We start from the raw sequence: 21288 nt of genomic DNA, 5'->3' as shown, positions 1-21288 counted from the left end.
TAGATCCACTATGGACTGGACTCTCACACTATTATGTTAGATCCACTATGGACTGGACTCTCACACTATTATGTTAGATCCACTATGGACTGGACTCCCACTATTATGTTAGATCCACTATGGACTGGACTCTCACACTATTATGTTAGATCCACTATGGACTGGACTCTCACTATTATGTTAGATCCACTATGGACTGGACTCTCACACTATTATGTTAGATCCACTATGGACTGGACTCTCACACTATTATGTTAGATCCACTATGGACTGGACTCTCACTATTATGTTAGATCCACTATGGACTGGACTCTCACACTATTAACTAGATCCACTCGACGTCCATTGCACCAGTCGCCTAAGGTTTCTCATTGTCATCCCACCGGGTTGAGTTTTTTCTTGCCCTGATGTTGGATCTGAGCCTAAGTAAACATTGATTGATTGATTGATTGATTGATATACATCATACTTAGTTCCAAATGCAGTCAAATCAAACAGAAGCAGGGATCATGGGTGAATAAAACTGCTTGGAATACAGGCAAGGCAGGTCATTTTTTTTTAATTAAGAAAAATACTGCCAAACCTTGGTTTTTTCGGACGCTTCACTTTTTCTATGATCCGTTATTCCACGAAAATGTTTACCACAAGTTTGCCACATTTTTCGTACGCCGTCTTGGTTATCGTAGGGCCAAACGTTGTGTCCAAACAAAGCATCCGACATGTTGGTTGACCCAGTCCCCCTGTGCTTCCTTTTATGGAGAGAGAGTTCACAGAGAGAGTATGGACAACTAAACAACACGGTACCCAGGACCCGTGCGGTTGTGCCCGGATGCACTGGCATTAGTTCTGCTGAAAAAATAAACCAAAACCATGAGTCTAATTATAGTTCTAGACATTCTCCAGCTCATAAATGTGTGACGATCTGTCACTTCATTTCTGTTTGTGCTTCCTTGTTTTGTGTTTACCGTATTTCCTTGAATGTGCGCCGGGAATATAGTATTCGCCTGCCTAGAATTACAGCCGGGTCACACTCATTTCGCAAAATAATTAGCGCATGCTTGGCACTTCCGCCGGGTCAAATATGAGTCATTAAATGACTCCCGCCTCTTGGTGGTAGAGGGCGCTAGTGATCCTTCTTGCGACTACCAGTACTGCAGAAGACCGGTGCTGCAGAAGAAGACAACAAGCAGTATGCATGAGCCGCCATCGTTTGCTTGCACTTTTACCATGGAGGATTACATATCTAAAATAAAACAGTTTTCTAAACTGGACTTTCAATCGAAGCAGGAGGTAATAATTAAAGGAATATCTCCAGAGACTTTTAAAACTGAAGAAAGATAAGGAAGACTGCCTTTGATCAGAAGCAGCTGCAGATGGACATCATTTAAATTACTGTCAGTTTACTGTACTGTTTAATTGAAAATAAAACAGCAAAGTCCATTTGGCCGTCATCTGTTTTAATATGAGACACAATTGTGTCAAAGTCATGATTTTTTTTTTTTCATGCTTGAAATAAGAAATGATGACTTTAAAAAAGTAGTTTTATACTTGTGAGTGTCGATGACACAGCTTTGCAACACTTGATATTCTAGTTTCAAGCATGTTTTACTCAATATAGCTCATCAAATCTCAGCAACAAGCTGTAATATCTTACTGACATCATTTAGGACCAAAACCCTTAAAACAAGTAAAACACTCTAACATAAAATCTGCTTAGTGAGAAGAATTATCTTGTCAGACAGAAAATAAGCAAATATCACCCTTATTTGAGATATTTCATCTTACTTAGATTTCACTTTTTGCAGAGTTTTTATGTGACATTCCTCCTCCGCTGTTGCCATTTCTAATATAAAGTAGTGTAAAGTTCTTACTTATATCTGTCAGTAAACTCGCCATGAAAGCGCTAAAACATACCGGTATAGTGAGTTTACATTATTCACCCAAGGAACTTTAGTTATTCGAGAGTTTTCACGGGACACATTTCGGGTGTTGTTGTTTCACTAGTGAGCCATGGATGAGGAGATGCTGCTCCGTTATTGATTGAAGTAAAGTGTGAATGTCATTAAAACAGTTAGCGCCATCTTTTGACACTTCTTCCACTCCCGTCCTTGCACGCTACACCGCTACAACAAAGATGACGGGGAGAAGACGCTGTCCAAGGTGAGCCACGTAAATAAGACCCGCCCACAAAACGGCGCATCCTGAAGCGACTGTCAGAAAGCGACTTGAAGATGATGTGTAAAACATCATCTATGCAACATTTTGAGCAAAGAACCACCATTACATGTTATGTAGACCACAAGGAAGTCTTTTACATTAAAAAAAAAACCAAAAAAAATATTGTCATGATCTGTGGTCTGGATCATGTTTTTGTTATTTTCTTGCTAGTTTTAAGATTCCATAGTTCCTGTTTTTGTGCACCCTTGTTCGTTTTAGTTTCCATTGCGACTTAATAGTTTCACCTGCCTCTGGTGTTCGGGACACGCACTTGCTCTAATCAAGAGACCATTATTTAAGCCTGTCTTTGCCAGTCAGTCGGCTGGCGTCATTGCTTGTTTCATGCCATACCCTAGTTCAGGGGTCACCAACGCGGTGCCCGCGGGCACCAGGTAGCCCGTAAGGACCAGATGAGTAGCCCGCCGGCCTGTTCTAAAAATAGCTCAAATAGCAGCACTTACCAGTGAGCTGCCTCTATTTTTTAAATTGTATTTATTTACTAGCAAGCTGGTCTCGCTTTGCCCGACATTTTTAATTCTAAGAGAGACAAAACTCAAATATAATTTGAAAATCCAAGAAAATATTTTAAAGAGTTGGTCTTCACTTGTTTAAATAAATTCATTATTTGTTTTACTTTGCTTCTTATAACTTTCAGAAAGACAATTTTAGAGAATAAATACAACCTTAAAAATTATTTTATGATTTTTAAACACATATAACTTTTTACCTTTTAAATTCCTTCCTCTTCTTTCCTGACAATTTAAATCAATGTTTAGGTAAATGTATTGTTTTTATTGTAAAGAATAATAAATACATTTTAATTTAATTCTTCATTTTAGCTTCTGTTTTTTCGACGAAGAATATTTGTGAAATATTTCTTCAAACTTATTCTGATTAAAATTCAAAAAAATTATTCTGGCAAATCTAGAAAATCTGTAGAATCAAATTTAAATCTTATTTCAAAGTCTTTTGAATTTCTTTTAAAATTTTTGTTCTGGAAAATCTAGAAGAAATGATGATTTGTCTTTGTTAGAAATAAAGCTTGTTCCAGTTTGTTATATATTCTAACAAAGTGCAGATTGGATTTCAACCTATTTAAAACATGTCATCAAAATTCTAAAATTAATCTTAATCAGGAAAAATTACTAATGATGTTCCATAAATTCTTTTTTAGTTTTTTTCAAAAAAGACTCGAATTAGCTAGTTTTACTCTTCTTTTTTTCGGTTGAATTTTGAATTTTAAAGAGTCGAAATTGAAGATAAACTATGTTTCAAAATGAATTGTCATTTTTTTCGTGTTTTCTCCTCTTTTAAACCGTTCAATTAAGTGTAAATATCATTAATTATTAATAATAACGTAGAGTTAAAGGTAAATTGAGCAAATTGGCTATTTCTGGCAATTTATTTAAGTGTGTATCAAACTGGTAGCCCTTCGCATTAATCACTACCCAAGAAGTAGCTCTTGCTTTCAAAAAGGTTGGTGACCCCTGGCCTAGTTCATGTTGCTCGATTTCATGACCGATTCCATAGTTAATGCTATTTGTTTCATGCCACAGTTTAGTGAGGTTTTCATGTCCATAGTTTCATGTTTCATGTCCTAAGTTCTTTGCCTTAGCTTCTGCGTGCGATAGGCACGCTTGCCTTCGGGTTGATTTCTGTTTTGTACTTCATTGAGTGTTAGTTGAATAATTAAATATGTTCCTACCTGCAAGCCTTGTCCGGAATAGTCCGATTGCATCCCGGGAGAACAAACCTCACAGTAAGCTGCGACCCCCCCCCCCCCGTTATGATAAATATGACCCCTTTAATGCGCCTTATAATCCGGTGCGCCTTATATATCAAAATAGACTTGACGAGACCCGCTCATCGGCAGTGCGCCTTATAATCCAGTGCGCCCTATGGTCTGGAAAATACGGGTAAGTCACTCACCTGACTATATGGCGTCTAAATGACATGTTGTGTAAGTCCAGCCATATTTGTGCTGTGTACACACACATGGCATTCCACACTTCCATATTGTCACACAATCAAAATGAGAACCAGTTTAATTTGATTGCCATAGTTTTTTTTAAATTCTTGTTTTGTGGTAAACACCTGCTGAGTTTTGCCGAGCCAAGAACGGGAGGAAATGTGTGTGATATGGTAATATCAACAAACAGTCACATCTGCAGCGGGGCGACAAAAGGAAGCCATCCAACAGCTCGGGCCAACAAAGTGTAATGACTTCTCTGCCTCAGGGTACGGTGCCACACACCCAACACAGAATCAACTTTATTGACAAACGGGGCCAACATGTTTCCAGAAAGACATTTGGAAAAGTGTCTATTTTGTGGTTGTTCAAGTTAGGTACTAAGAGACGCAGTTTGTTGAAACAGCAACAAATACGTAGTAGGCCTACAGCAGGGGTCACCAACGCGGTGACCACCAGGTAGCCCGTAAGGACCAGATGAGTAGCCCGCCGGCCTGTTCTAAAAATAGCTCAAATAGCAGCACTAACCAGTGAGCTGCCTCTATTTTTTAAATTGTATTTCTTTACTAGCAAGCTGGTCTCGCTTTGCCCGACATTTTTAATTTTAAGAGAGACAAAACTCAAATAGATTTTGAAAATCCAAGAAAATATTTTAAAGACTTGGTCTTCACTTGTTTAAATAAATTCATAATTTTTTTTACTTTGCTTCTTATAACTTTCAGAAAGACAATTTTAGAGAAAAAATACAACCTTAAAAATTATTTTAGGATTTTTAAACACATATACCTTTTTACCTTTTAAATTCCTTCCTCTTCTTTCCTGACAATTTAAATCAATGTTCAAGTAAATTTAATTGTAAATAATAATAAATACATTTTAATTTAATTCTTCATTTTAGCTTCTGTTTTTTCGACGAAGAATATTTGTGAAATATTTCTTCAAACTTATTATGATTAAAATTCAAAAAAATGATTCTGGCAAATCTAGAAAATCTGTAGAATCAAATTTAAATCTTATTTCAAAGTCTTTTGATTTTCTTTTAAAATTTTTGTTCTGGAAAATCTAGAAGAAATAATGATTTGTCTTTGTTAGAAATATAGCTTGGTCCAATTTGTTATATATTCTAACAAAGTGAAGATTGGATTTTGACCTATTTAAAACATGTCATCAAAATTCTAAAATTAATCTTAATCAGGAAAAATTACTAATGATGTTCCATAAATTCTTTTTTTTAAGTTTTTCTCTTCTTTTTTTCGGTTGAATTTTGAATTTTAAAGAGTCGAAATTGAAGATAAACTATGTTTCAAAATTTAATTGTCATTTTTTTCGTGTTTTCTCCTCTTTTAAACCGTTCAATTAAGTGGAAATATCATTAATTATTAATAATAACATAGAGTTAAAGGTAAATTGAGCAAATTGGCTATTTCTGGCAATTTATTGAAGTGTGTATCAAACTGGTAGCCCTTCGCATTAATCAGTACCCAAGAAGTAGCTCTTGGTTTCAAAAAGGTTGGTGACCCCTGGCCTACAGTATATTACAGAATGTCATCCCGGATCATTTATTCAGTGAATTATCCTAATCTGCTCTAAAATGGCAAATAATAAAGAGCCTATTGATCGGAGGCTTGCATTGTCCGAGTCATTAAGGTCTATTCATTCAGTTATTACTGCAGGGCTGGTTCACTATGGTACTCTAATGTGGGGGGTGGTGTGAACATTGGCTTGTATTTACTGTATACAATGCGGTGGTACACATTAATTTGATGCAAGCTGAAGATAAATTGAACGAGGAAATTAACCAGTGATTGGCAACCACTGTGCCGTGAAAAACATGAGTGTGCTGTGAGAGACCCCTCAGGTGTGTGTTTGATCGTGTGTCAAGAGCTTTTTGTTATGTAAAATATGTGCCTTGGTTTAATAAAGGTTGGGGCTACTGCTCTGCGATATGGACAAATATATATGTGTGTATATACATACATATATATATATATATATATATATATATATATATATATACACTACCGTTCAAAAGTTTGGGGTCACCCAAACAATTTAGTGGAATAGCCTTCATTTCTAAGAAGAAGAATAGACTGTCGAGTTTCAGATGAAAGTTCTCTTTTTCTGGCCATTTTGAGCGTTTAATTGACCCCACAAATGTGATGCTCCAGAAACTCAATCTGCTCAAAGGAAGGTCAGTTTTGTAGGTTCTGTAACGAGCTAAACTGTTTTCAGATGTGTGAACTTGATTGCACAAGGGTTTTCTAATCATCAATTAGCCTTCTGAGCCAATGAGCAAACACATTGTACCATTAGAACACTGGAGTGATAGTTGCTGGAAATGGGCCTCTACACACCTTTTACCACATTAGCAATGTATAGAGTGTATTTCTTTCAAGTTAAGACTAGTTTAAAGTTATCTTCATTGAAAAGTACAGTGCTTTTCCTTCAAAAATAAGGACATTTCATTGAGACCCCAAACTTTAGAACGGTAGTGTATATATATACATATATATATATATATATATATATATATATATATATATATATATATATATATATATATATATATATATATATATATATATATATATATATATATATATATATATATATATATACATATACATATATATATATATATATATATATATATATATATATATATATATATATATATATATATATATATATATATATATATATATATATATATATATAAATAAATTAGGGTTGTACAGTATACCGGTACTAGTATAGGCGAAGACACAACAAACTCCCTTCTTGTCTCTCATGGACACACACCTGTTGTTGTTGACTTTGGACTTATCGGCTGCACGACATCAAGGCCGCGGAACAGAGACACACTGCAGGCTTACACACACACACATGCATCCACAAAAAAATATACGCCACACACACATACCCCACCCCCAATCCAACGCCCTCGACGCAAATCCCATAGGGGTGATGGAAGGATGGGCAGCGCCTGAGAGCTGCGGCCTGCCACCATGGCCCCGCACTCCCTCCCCTCTGTTGTTAGATATCTGGAGATGTACGTTGTAATATGTATATGTGCTTTGCTATGGAGGTTTTTTCCCACTCCATCCTTCCCCGGCGTTTACCTTTTTCCCCATTTTTACAGGGCATCTTGTGGCGACCCATCAGCGTTCCTGTTCTGTAACCCTCTACACTGTTTGTTTGTCTCATCTTGAACGGCTTTGTGCTGAAAACAAAGTTTCGTTGTACTTGTGCAATGACAATAAAGACCTATCCTATCCTATAGTATCGCGGTACGAATGAATCAAAAACGGTACTATTACTCTGTTTGAAAAGTGAAGTGAATTATATAGCGCTTTTCTCTAGAGACTCAAAGCGGTTTACATAGTGAAACCCAATATCTAAGTTACATTTAAAGCAGTGTGGGTGGCACTGGGAGCAGGTGGGTAAAGTGTCTTGCCCAAGGACACAACGGCAGCGACTAGGTTGGCAGAAGAGGGAATCGAACCTGGAACCCTCAAGTTGCTGGCACGGCCACTCCACCAACCGAGCTATGCCGCCCCAAAAGTACCGGTTCCCGGGCATGATGTCATGTCGTGACATTGCTGGTTTTATGAGCAGAGGAGCATGTTCGGCAGCGCACAATCACAGAGTACTTACAAGCAGACACAGTGTGTAGACAGAAAAGGGAGAACGGACGCATTTTGGCCTAAAAACTAACAATAAAGGTGAAGTTATAACACTGAAACGCCCTCAGGAAGACATGCTTTAAGACATGGCTAGCTAGTTAGCGGCTAACATCCATCCACAGTGTTTTAGCTACTTCTAAATCACTAATCCTGTGGATCTTACATAATAGTGTGAGAGTCCAGTCCATAGTGGGTCTAACATAATAGTGTGAGAGTCCAGTCCATAGTGGATCTAACATAATAGTGTGAGAGTCCAGTCCATAGTGGATCTAACATAATAGTGTGAGAGTCCAGCTCATAGTGGATCTAACATAATAGTGTGAGAGTCCAGTCCATAGTGGATCTAACATAATAGTGTGAGAGTCCAGTCCATAGTGGATCTAACATAATAGTGTGAGAGTCCAGTCCATAGTGAATCTAACATAATAGTGAGAGTCCAGTCCATAGTGGATCTAACATAATAGTGAGAGTCCAGTCCATAGTGGATCTAACATAATAGTGAGAGTCCAGTCCATAGTGGATCTAACATAATAGTGTGAGAGTCCAGTCCATAGTGGATCTTACATAATAGTGTGAGAGTCCAGTCCATAGTGGATCTAACATAATAGTGACAGAGTCCAGTCCATAGTGGATCTAACATAATATTGTGAGAGTCCAGTCCATAGTGCATCTAACATAATAGTGTGAGAGTCCAGTCCATAGTGGATCTAACATAATAGTGAGAGTCCAGTCCATAGTGGATCTAACATAATAGTGTGAGAGTCCAGTCCATAGTGGATCTAACATAATAGTGAGAGTCCAGTCCATAGTGGATCTAACATAATAGTGTGAGAGTCCAGTCCATAGTGGATCTAACTTAAAAGTGTTTATACGGCCAAAGTTATCTAATTTCACCTATTTGGGTTAAAAATATTTTTTGCAAAGCAGTAATTATAGTCTGCAAATGATGTGTTGTTGTTGAGTGTCGGTGCTGTCTAGAGTTCAGCAGAGTAACCGTGTAATACTCTTCCATATCAGTAGGTGGCAGCCGGTAGCTAATTGATTTGTAGATGTCGGAAACAGCGGGAGGTAGTGTGCAGGTAAAAAGGGGTCTAATGCTTAAACCAAAAATAAACAAAAAGTGAGTGCCCCTAAGAAAAGGCATTGACGCTTAGGGAAGGCTATGCAGAACCAAACTAAAACTGAACTGGCTACACAGTAAACAAAAACAGAATGCTGGACGACAGCAAAAACTTACTGTGGAGCAAAGACGGCGTCCACAATGTACAAACCCCGTTTCCATATGAGTTGGGATGTGTTAGATGTAATTGTAAACGGATTACAATGATTTGCAAATCCTTTTCAAGCCATATTCAGTTGAATGCACTACAAAGACAACATATTTGATGTTCAAACTCATAAACTTTATTTTTTTTTTTGCAAATAATAATTAACTTAGAATTTCATGGCTGCAACATGTGCCAAAGTAGTTGGGAAAGGGCATGTTCACCACTTTGTTACATCACCTTTTCTTTTAGCAACACTCAATAAACGATTGGGAACTGAGGAAACTAATTGTTGAAGCTTTGAAAGTGGAATTCTTTCCCATTCTTGTTTTATGTAGAGCTTCAGTCGTTCAACAGTCCGGGGGTCTCCGCTGTCGTATTTTAGGCTTCATAATGCGACACACATTTTCAATGGGAGACAGGTCTGGACTGCAGGAGGGCCAGGAAAGTACCCACACTCTTTTTTTACGAAGCCACGCTGTTGTAACACGTGCTGAATGTGGCTTGGCATTGTCTTACTGAAATAAGCAGGGGCGTCCATGAAAAAGACGGCGCTTAGATGGCAACATATGTTGTTCCAAACCCTGTATGTACCTTTCAGCATTAATGGTGCCTTCACAGATGTGTAAGTTACCCATGTCTTGGGCACTAACACAACCCCATACCCATCACACATGCTGGCTTTTGAACTTTGCGTGGATAACAGTCTGGATGGTTCTTTTCCCCTTTGGTCCGGATGACACAATGTCGAATATTTCCAAAAAAAAATTTAAATGTGGACTCGTCAGACCACAGAACACTTTTCCACTTTGCATGAGTCCATCTTAGATGATCTCGGGCCCAGAAAAGCTGGCGGCGTTTCTGGGTGTTGTTGATAAATGGCTTTAGCTTTTCATAGTAGAGCTTTAACTTGCACTTACAGATGTAGCGACCAACTGTAGTTACTGAGAGTGGTTTTCTGAAGTGTTCCTGAGCCCATGTGGTGATATCCTTTAGAGATTGATGTCGGTTTTTGATACAGTGCCGTCTGAGGGATGGAAGGTCACGGTCATTCAATGTTGGTTTCCGGCCATGCTGCTTACGTGCAGTGATTTCTCCAGATTCTCTGAACCTTTTGATGATATTATGGACCGTAGATGTTGAAATCCCTAAATTGCTTGCAATTGCACTTTGAGAAACATTGTTCTTAAACTGTTTGACTATTAGGGATGGGCGATACCACACTTTTAGGATTCGATACGATACCGATACTTTTTCTTGCATTTTCATCGATACCGATACCATTAATTTCTTATTGGCAATTTTTGTCAGTCAAAAATATTATTACTATTGTTTTTATTTAAGACAAATCACAAGACAAATACAGACCATTTATACCACATTCATTATGGTCAATATATAATAAAAGTAACATTAAAATAAATAACATAAATATGAAAAATAAATTAAATATAAACAAAAATATATACATTTTCACTTTTCTTATTTCTCAAAAAAAAAGTATTGGTAGAAAAAGCTTAAAAAAACATTTATTCATAACAATGTTATGTTTCAAACCTCTTTGTGGAAGTAAACTTAACACTTCTCTGAAGCAAAGTCAATCATTTACTTATCACAATAAACTAGGATTTCCTTGACTATTTGCTCACGCAGTTGTGGACAAAGGGGTGTACCCAGGCCCGGCCCTAACCAATCTGGCGCCCTAGGCAAGATGTTAGGTGGCGCCCCCCCACATCGGCAGTGAAGTGTATATACTCACAAGAAACCGAATAGCTTTGTCTTTGACCTTTTTTTTTACTTAAAGAAAGCAAATTAACAATCAGAATAGTTAACACGATTTAAAAAAATATGGATAGATAAATGAATACAAAAAATAAAAAATGAATATATGAAATACAATATTTTTTACATACATAAACACAAAATAAAAAGTGTCAACAAGTTGCATAAAATAAATTAAAAATACAATATAAATAAGGCACTGCACAAAACAAGATATCAAACCAGTATGACTTTAACAACTATATTACAAAAAAAGGGGATCCTACAGAGTTCTCTATTTGTGCTTTTTAATATTGCATTAACTAGAATGACTTACAAATGACTGTACACCAGGGAGTACTGTAATTACCTAACGTTACATTATTATTTTCCATAACAATTTAGCCCCCTCCACAATATTAACCCGACGTTAAAACAGAACTAGCTATTTATTGATTAGCAATTGCCGAATCATGTAACATTAGCTTAATGCTAAAAAGCCAGGTTACTATCACATTCTGTAACAGACAAATAATTTCATGTAGGCTAACGTTACCTCCCTGCTACCTCTGTCTTTTTCTCGTTTCTCCTCTTCTTTTCTCTTTTTTCTTCCCTGGGCACCTGACAGTTTTGGCCGTTTTGACATCTTGTGTTGATTTTTTGATGCGGTGACGTCCAAAAAGAGTCATGATACGGGAAGAGAGGGGGCGCACCGTGCCGGGGGATGGGGGGCGTAATGTTGTAACAAATAATATTTCTATTAAATAGGCTTTACTTTGCATTTTAATTAACGTGGGATTATTTTATGTATTTAGAAATAATAGTACCAACTTTCTTTTTTTTTTTTTTCCTCCAACATTTGTGACACTGGCGTGGCGCCCCCTGATGGACGGCGCCCTTAGCATTTGCCTATACGGCCTATGCCACGGGCCGGCCCTGGGTGTACCTCGCCCCATCCTTTCTTGTGAAAGACTGAGCATTTTTTGGGAAGCTGCTTTTATACCCAATCATGGCACCCACCTGTTCCCAATTAGCCTGCACACCCGTAGGATGTTCCAAATAAGTGTTTGATGAGCATTCCTCAACTTTATCAGTATTTATTGCCACCTTTCCCAACTTCTTTGTCACGTGTTGCTGGCATCAAATTCTAAAGTTAAATGGGTTGAAAATGATTTGCAAATCATTGTATTCCGTTTACCGTATTTCCTTGAATTGCCGCCGGGAATATAGTATTCGCCTGCCTAGAATTACAGCCGGGTCAAACTCGTTTCTCAAAATAATTAGCGCATGCTTGGCACTTCCGCCGGGTCAAATATGAGTCATTAAATGATGGTGGTAGAGGGCGCTAGTGATCCTTCTTGCGACTACCAGTACTGCAGAAGACTGGTGCTGCAGAAGAAGACAACAAGCAGCAAGCGTGAGCAGCGATCGTTTGCTTGCACTTTTAACATGGAGGATTACATATCTAAAATAAAACAGTTTTCTAAACTGGACTTTCAATCGAAGCAGGAGGTAATAATTAAAGGACTATCTTCAGAGACTTTTAAAACTGAAGAAAGATAAGGAAGACTGCCTTTGATCAGAAGCAGCTGCACATGGACATCATTTATAAGTAAAGTTAAGACCATAATAACGTTTTTTTTATTAAATGTGCTTTTCATGATAAGGTAAGCGCCCGAGTAAGAAGAGGTTTTAAAATAATTAGCGCATGCTTGCCCATCCCGCATGCTTTTGGTAAGCACAGGAGTGGGAAGAGGTTTTAAATTAATTAGCGCCCCGGCGGCTATTCAAGGAAATACGGTATATTTACATCTAACACCATTTCCCAACTCATATGGAAACGGGGTTTGTATATAAATGAAGTGGATTGGCATTTTATATCACACCAATTTTATTTTTATTTTTTTATTAAACTCGGGTTTTTGTACCGTGTCAGGTGTCAGTCTAAAATGAGCGTCTTCCATTTTGCAAAGGGTTGGCTCCTGCCGTGCGCGCGCTTGAGCTGCGGCGCGCGCGCACGCCGAGGTAAAGAGCAGGGCACGCGGCGTCAACGCGCAGCTCCGTGGGAACTTGTCCGCGGGAAAGTTGAACACGCGTCTCGCCATGTCCGTCACTTGAACTCGGCGCCTTTTTTCTCCAGCATATCCCGCGTCAACAACTCGATGTCCGACGAGGGGGAGGAAAGCGAGCGTCGCTCGCAGCCTCCTTCGCCACCTTCGTGTCTCCCCGGAGGATCGCCGTCGTGTCGGCGGCCCCTCGACCTCTTCTCCTCGGCCTCGCCGCTCCTGGAGGACTCGGAGCCGCCGTACCTGGCCTCCCCGGACTGCCTCCACTCGTCCCCGGATAAGAGAGGACGGGGGGACTCCCCTGGCGCCGCGCCGCCAAAGTTCCGCCACTCCGCCGGGGACTCTCCGGTGAGTTGGCGCCAGCGTGCGCACCTCGACGTGGTGTGCGACCGCTACGATGACGAGCCGCTGCCGGCCTGGAAGGGACGCAGCCCGGAGAGCGCCGGCAGCCTTCAGCACCGCGGACAGAGGGTGGAGGGAGCCTCCGAGTCCCCGGGCTGTGGGAACCACCATGCGGATGAGCACGTCGACCCCGACGTCAACTCGGACACACGGCAGGCGTGAGTCCCGTTTGTTCAATCAATAATCACAACTTTTATCCTTCACTAAACCAACATGGAAGTTGAACATATTGGAACTGTTGCTAATATTATGTTTCATTTAATTGAATGAGAATAATAACATAATCAGTAGGGGTGTGGGGAAAAATCGATTTGTATTCGAATCGCGATTCTCACGTTGTGCGATTCAGAATCGATTCTCATTTAAAAAAAATATATTTTTTAAAAATGTATTTAAAAAAATTGTTTTATTTATTCTATTTTATTATCATTATTATATTTTTTAAATTAATCAATCCAACAAAACAATACACAGCAATACCATAACAATGCAATCCAATTCCAAAAGTGAAGTGAATTATATTTACATAGCGCTTTTCTCGAGTGACTCAAAGCGCTTTACGTAGTGAAACCCAATATCTAAGTTACATTTAAACCAGTGTGGGTGGCCTGGGAGCAGGTGGGTAAAGTGTCTTGCCCAAGGACACAATGGAAGTGACTAGGATGGCGGAAGCGGGGATTGAACCTGGAACCCTCAAGTTGCTGGTTGATGGCACGGCCACTCTACCAACCGAGCTATACCGCCCCAAAGCAAAGCCGAGCCAGCAACTCTCAGAAGTGCAATAAACAGAGCAATTGAGAGGAGACACAAACACCACACACAACAATTGAGAGGAGACACAAACACCACACACAACAATTGAGAGGAGACACAAACACCACACACAACAATTGAGAGGAGACACAAACACCACACACAACAATTGAGAGGAGACACAAACACCACACACAACAATTGAGAGGAGACACAAACACCACACACAACAATTGAGAGGAGACACAAACACCACACACAACAATTGAGAGGAGACACAAACACCACACACAACAATTGAGAGGAGACACAAACACCACACACAACAATTGAGAGGAGACACAAACACCACACACAACAATTGAGAGGAGACACAAACACCACACAAAACAAACCAAAAGTAGTGACACAAAAATGAATATTATCAACAACAGTATCAATATTAGTTACAATTTCAACATAGCAGTGATTAAAAATCCCTCATTGACATTATCATTAGACATTTATAAAAAAGAACAATAGTGTCAATCAATCAATCAATGTTTATTTATATAGCCCTAAATCACAAGTGTCTCAAAGGGCTGTACAAGCCACAACGACATCCTCGGTACAGAGCCCACATACGGGCAAGGAAAACTCACCCCAGTGGGACGTCAATGTGAATGACTATGAGAAACCTTGGAGAGGACCGCATATGTGGGTAACCCCCCCCCCCCCCCCCCCCCCAACCCCCATGGTGGGGCCAGCAGGAACCATCCCGAGCGGAGACGGGTCAGCAGCGTAGAGATGTCCCCATCTGATGAACAGGCTAGCGATCCACCCCGGAGCAGAGTAGAAAAGAAAAGAAAAGAAACGGCAGATCAACTGGTCTAAAAAGGGAGTCTATTTAAAGGCTAGAGTATACAGATGAGTTTTAAGATGAGACTTAAATGCTTCTACTGAGGTAGCATCTCTAACTTTTACCGGGAGGGCATCACAGTGGCTTACACTTGCATCGCATCTCATAAGCTTGACAACACACTGTGTCCAATATTTTCACAAAGTTAAAATAAGTCATATTTTTGGTTCATTTAATAGTTCAAACAAATGTACATTATTGCAATCAGTTGATAAAACATTGTCCTTTACAATTATAAAAGCTTTACTACTCTGCTTGCATGTCAGCAGACTGGGGTAGATCCTGCTGAAATCTATGTATTCCATCAATAGACAATCCTTTTCAATCGGGAAAAAAAATCGTTTTTGAATCGAATCGTGACCCCAAGAATCGGTATTGAATCGAATCGTGGGACACCCAAAGATTCACAGCCCTAATAATTAGTGAAGTGAATTATATTTATATAGCGCTTTTCTCTAGTGACTCAAAGCGCTTTTACATAGCGAAACCTATCTAAGTTACATTTGAACCGGTGTGGGTGGCACTGGGAGCAGGTGGGTAAAGTGTCTTGCCCAAGGACACAACGGTAATGGCGAGGATGGCGGATTAGGATTGAACCTGGAACCCTTCAATCGCTGGCACGGCCAATCTACCAACCGAGCTGTACCGCTAATTACATCACTACAAACTATTAGTATGTACACAATGTGAAGTGAAGTGAATTATACTTATATAGCGCTTTTCTCTAGTGACTCAAAGCGCTTTTACATAGCGAAACCTATCTAAGTTACATTTGAACCGGTGTGGGTGGCACTGGGAGCAGGTGGGTAAAGTGTCTTGCCCAAGGACACAACGGTAATGGCTAGGATGGCGGATTAGGATTGAACCTGGAACCCTTAAATTGCTGGCACGGCCAATCTACCAACCGAGCTGTACCGCTAATTACATCACTACAAACTATTAGTATGTACACAATGTGAAGTGAAGTGAATTATATTTATATAGCGCTTTTCTCTAGTGACTCAAAGCGCTTTTGCATAGTGAAACCCAATATGTAAGTTACATTTAAACCGGTGTGGGTGGCACTGGGAGCAGGTGGGTAAAGTGTCTTGCCCAAGGACACAACGGCAGTGACTAGAATGCCGGAAGCGTGGATCGAACCTGGAACCCTCAAGTTGCTGGCACGGCCACTCTACCAACCGAGCTATACCGCCCCACATTTTAGATGCAAGACGTGTAAAATGTTTTGTTTGTCACATTGATACTAAAGTTTCAATTGTGCATGCATGTTTTTGAACAAAGCATTTTGAAATAGGGCGGCACGGCGGTACAGGGGTTAGTGCGTGTACCTCACAATACAAAGGTGCTGGGTTCGATCCTGGGCTCAGGATGTTTTATACTCTAGTTTCTTCGAAATAGCCACCCTTTGCTCCGATTACTGCTTTGCACACTCTTGGCATTCTCTCCATGAGCTTCAAGCACACCTCCATCCATCCATTTTGTACCGCTTGTCCCGTTCGGGGTCGCGGGGGATGCTATCTCAGCTGCATTCGGGCGGAAGGCAGGGTACACCCTGGACAAGTCGCCATCTCATCACAGGGCCAACACAGATAGACAACATTCACACTCACATTCACACCCTAGGGCCAATTTAGTGTTGCCAATCAGCCTATCCCCAGGTGCACGTCTTGGGGGTGGGAACCCACGCAATCACGGGGAGAACATGCAAATTCCATACAGAAAGATCCCGAGCACAGGATCGAACCCAGGACCTTCGTATTGTGAGGCAGACGCACTAACCCCTCTGTCACCGTGCTGCCCTCAAGCACACCTGTTAAGTGAAACAACATTTCAGGTGACCAACCCTTTGCAAAATGGAAGACACTCATTTAGACTGACACCTGGCACGGTCCAAAAAACATCGTTTTAAAACATAAATCGGTGTGATATAAAATGCCAACTAGTGGTTGGTCACGTAGTGCAGGGTTCATTTAATTATGCAAAACATTTGACTGAAATTCAAAATCAATTATTTTGTCTCAAGGGGACTACCGAAAACTATCTAAAGTAAAATTAGGTTAACATCTAAATGTAGGGCAGCACGGTGGCGAGGGGTTAGTGCATGTGCCTCACAATACGAAGGTCCTGGGTTCAATCCCGGGCTCGGGATCTTTCTGTGTGGAGTTTGCGTGTTCTCCCCGTGACTGCGTGGGTTCTACTCCGGCTTCCTCCCACCTCCAAAGACATGCACCTGGGGATAGGCCCCTCCCACCTCCAAAGACATGCACCTGGGGATAGGTGATTGGCAACACTAAATGGTCCCTAGTGTGTGAATGTGAGTGTGAATGTTGTCTGTCTATCTGTGTTGGCCCTGTGATGAGGTGGCGACTTGTCCAGGGTGTACCTCGCCTTCCGCCCGATTGTAGCTGAGATAGGCTCCAGCAGCCCCCGCGACCCAGAAGGGGACAAGCGGTAGAAAATGGATGGATGGATGTTGCGGTTAATAGTAGAGATGTATCATCGGCCGATAAATGCTTTAAAATTTAATATCGGAAATGATCGGTATCGTTTTTTTAAAATTATCTGTATCGTTTTTTTTTGTTTTTTTTTATTTATTAATTTTTTTATTAAATCCACATAAAAAACACAAGATACACTTACAATTAGTGCACCAACCCAAAAAACCTCCCTCCCCCATTTACACTCATTCACACAAAAGGGTTGTTTCTTTCTGTTATTAATATTCTGCTTCCTACATTATATATCAATATATATCAATACAGTCTGCAAGGGATACAGTCCGTAAGCACACATGATTGTGCGTGCTGCTGCTCCACTAATAGTATTAACCAATTCATTTTACTCATTTTCATTAATTACTAATTTCTATGTAACTGTTTTTATATTATATTTTTTTTCAAGAAAATGTTTTTAATTTATTTATCTTATTTTATTTTATTAATTAAAAAAAAGGACTTTATCTTCACCATACCTGGTTGTCCAAATTAGGCATAATAATGTGTTAATTCCATGACTGTATATATCGGTATCGGTTGATATCGGTATCGGTAATTAAGAGTTGGACAATATCGGAATATCGGATATCGGCAAAAAAGCCATAATCGGACATCCCTAGTTAATAGTATTCTATCTTTATTTGTCATTATTTATATTTTCTGAATCAATTGTAATAATGTTCATCATTGGTGTTAATTTTCAATGTATCAAGATTAAAAAAAAAAAATCAAAATCAAATGACAGTATGTTATGTAGTTTGTTCATTTTCCTCGACTGATGTACTAACATCACGTGGTTTATTTTGTACATATGTAGCATCATCTACAAAGATACAAAGACTTGCTATTGCGACATCTAGTGCAGTGGTCCCCAACCTTTTTGTAGCTGCGGACCGGTCAACGCTTGAAAATTTGTCCCACGGACCGGTGGGGGAGGGGGGTTGGGGTTTTTTTTTTTTTTTTTTTTTTTTTTTACATAAATAAATACAATCATGTGTGCTTACGGACTGTATCCCTGCAGACTGTATTGATCTATATTGATATATAATGTATATATTGTGTTTTTTATGTTGATTTCATTAAAAAAAAAAAAAAAAAAAAAAAAAAATTGTTTTAATTTCTTGTGCGGCCCGGTACCAATCAGTCCGCGGACCGGTACCGGGCCGCGGCCCGGTGGTTGGGGACCACTGATCTAGTGGACACATTTAGAACAGCTGTTTCTTTCATTCAAAAATTTCAGGTTCATTTTTATATTTTGCAAACTCATCCCGCGGGCCGGATAAAACCTGTTCGCGGGCCTGATCCGGCCCTCGGGCCGTACGTTTGACACCCCTGATGTACACAATGCAAGAAATACCTACTCAGTGGTCTAGTGGTTAGAGTGTCCGCCCTGAGATGGGTAGGTTGTGAGTTCAAACCCCGGCCGAGTCATACCAAAAACTATAAAAATGGGAGCCATTACCTCCCTGCTTGGCACTCAGCATCAAGGGTTGGAATTGGGGTTTAAATGACCAAAAATGATTCCCGGGCGCGGCCACCGCTGCTGCCCACTGCTCCCCTCATCTCCCAGGGGGTGATCAAGGGTGATGGGTCAAATGCAGAGAATAATTTCACCACACCTCGTGTGTGTGTGTGACAATCATTGGTACTTTAACTTGAACTTTTGTTAGTCACATTGATACTAAACCTTCATTCGTGCATGCATGTTTTTGAATGAAGCATTTTGCAATATTTTGTTATCAACTTCCAAGATCAGCTTCTCCACTCATAGTGTGCACCAGTAGTTGCATCAATAGACTGGACACGGGTGCTTTTTTTGATCCAAAGTGCTTCTGCAATTATTGAATAGTGCAAATGTATGTTCAATGGGCCACTTTGGCGTTCCCCCCCCCATGCACTCGTACCTAAAGTGAACATACATGACCCTGTCACTTTGTGTGCAGTATGCACAGAATGCATCTAATTGGCCTGCGTGGGTTTTTATTGAATTAGTGCGCCTTTTACCTTTTGTTATTTTCCCTTCTTGATTTGATTCCACTGCATGGATGCTTGAAAAACAGCCACCATTGACTGTCTCCTATGTGCTTAACCTATTCATCCACCGTGAAAAGCAACAATGGGTGGAGTCTCGTGCATCCACAGGCGGAGGCAAATTGGACATGAATGGTGACACTTAATGGATATTCATGCTACCCAGGCGACTCTGTGAGGACAATCAGATATTGAGAGTGGCAGGCTCCACTGCCGAGTCTTTGATCTGCTCTGGTCTGCTGCTTTTATACACCGGCGTAGAGCTTGATAGACCTTGGAAGAAGCACAGAAGCTTAAAACTCCGTAGGCTTAACGGCAGTATAGTCTTACGTGTGTGTCAGTGTGTGTGTGAACATGCCTGTTTCTCATTACCAGTGAAACACCATGACCGACCCACCTTTTAGATCCTTCAAATCCATGTTTTCATGTCCGTGTAGAAACCTCCTCTATTTTCGGTCTTCAAGAATGATTTCAGACCTCGTCGCACCTCTTTATCTTTGTTCTGCAGTTAGTATGCAAATTGCTGAATCTTCCAGCTTTGAAACATGATACCTGAGGAAAGGCCTGAAACGCTACTGATATTTTCAAAACTTTTCCACATCATCCATCCATCTTCTTCCGCTTATCCGAGGTCAGGTCGTGGGGGTAGTAGCCTAAGCTCTTCCCGGGGGATCCCGAGGCGTTCCCAGGCCAGCCGGGAGACATAGTCTTCCCAACGTGTCCTGGGTCTTCCCCGTGGCCTCCTACCGGTCCTAGGGTGGCATCCTGACCAGATGCCTTCTCACCCTATCTCTAAGGGAGAGACCCGCCACCCGGCAGAGGAAACTCATTTGGGCCGCTTGTACCCGTGATCTTGTCCTTTCGGTCATAACCCAAAGCTCATGACCATAGGTGAGGATGGGAACGTAGATCGACCGCTAAATTGAGAGCTTTGCCTTCCGGCTCAGCTCCTTCTTCACCACAACGGATCGATACAGCGTCCGCATTACTGAAGACGCCGCACCGATCCGCCTGTCCATCTCACCATCCACTCTTCCCTCACTCGTGAACAAGAGTCTGAGGTACTTGAACTCCCCAACCCGGAGATGGCACTCCACCCTTTTCCGGGCGGGAACCATGGACTCGGACTTGGAGGTATCATGTTAACAGCTATTTAGAGGGTTAGGAGAGTGTGGAATCCAATGAGCCAGCTTGTACCTAAGTTACGGTCAGAGCGAAAAAAGATACGTCCATCACTGCCTCTCTAGTCCTTCACTGTAACGTTCCTCATCTACGAATCTTTCATCCTCACTCAAATTAATGGGGTAATCGTCGCTTTGTCGCTCCGAATCTCTCTCGCTCCATTGTAAACAACGGGGAATTGTGAGGAATACTAGCTCCTGTGACGTCACGCTACTTCCGGTACAGGCAAGGCTTTTTTTTATCAGCGAGCAAAAGTTGCGAACTTTATCGTCGATTTTCTCTACTAAATCCTTTCAGCAAAAATATGGCAATATCGAGAAATGGTCAAGTATGACACATAGAATGGATCTGCTATTCCCGTTTAAATTTAAAAAAATCATTTCAGTAGGCCTTTAATAACGCACAGGAGGATTTACCCCCTTCTTTTCATTCCGCCATGGCACAAACGTGCCCGGCTGCTGAAACCGATGAAAAATGTGAATGCTCTTGAAGTCCGTAAACACGCAAAAAAATGGCGATTTATCGAATCTGGAAAACTTATCGACATCATTTTTATTTATCGA

At 40.5% G+C, this 21288-nt stretch overlaps 1 protein-coding gene across 1 annotated transcript in view; it reads left to right on the top strand.

The window, feature by feature from the left end:
• Nucleotides 1-12966: 12966 nt before the first annotated feature.
• The window catches only part of trpc7b (transient receptor potential cation channel, subfamily C, member 7b), a 90461-nt gene continuing 82139 nt past the window's right edge, over nt 12967-21288 (top strand). Inside the window, exon 1 of the mRNA XM_062044063.1 lies at nt 12967-13524. Coding sequence (XP_061900047.1) covers nt 13061-13524 — 464 coding nt within the window. The 5' untranslated portion in view covers nt 12967-13060. The remainder of the gene's footprint in view (nt 13525-21288) is intronic.

The sequence above is a fragment of the Entelurus aequoreus genome, linkage group LG04 (assembly GCF_033978785.1).
Source record: "Entelurus aequoreus isolate RoL-2023_Sb linkage group LG04, RoL_Eaeq_v1.1, whole genome shotgun sequence".
Taxonomy (NCBI): Eukaryota; Metazoa; Chordata; class Actinopteri; order Syngnathiformes; family Syngnathidae; genus Entelurus; species Entelurus aequoreus.
The sequence above is the reverse complement of the archived record's forward strand: the minus strand, read 5'-3'. Positions and strand labels throughout refer to the sequence as shown.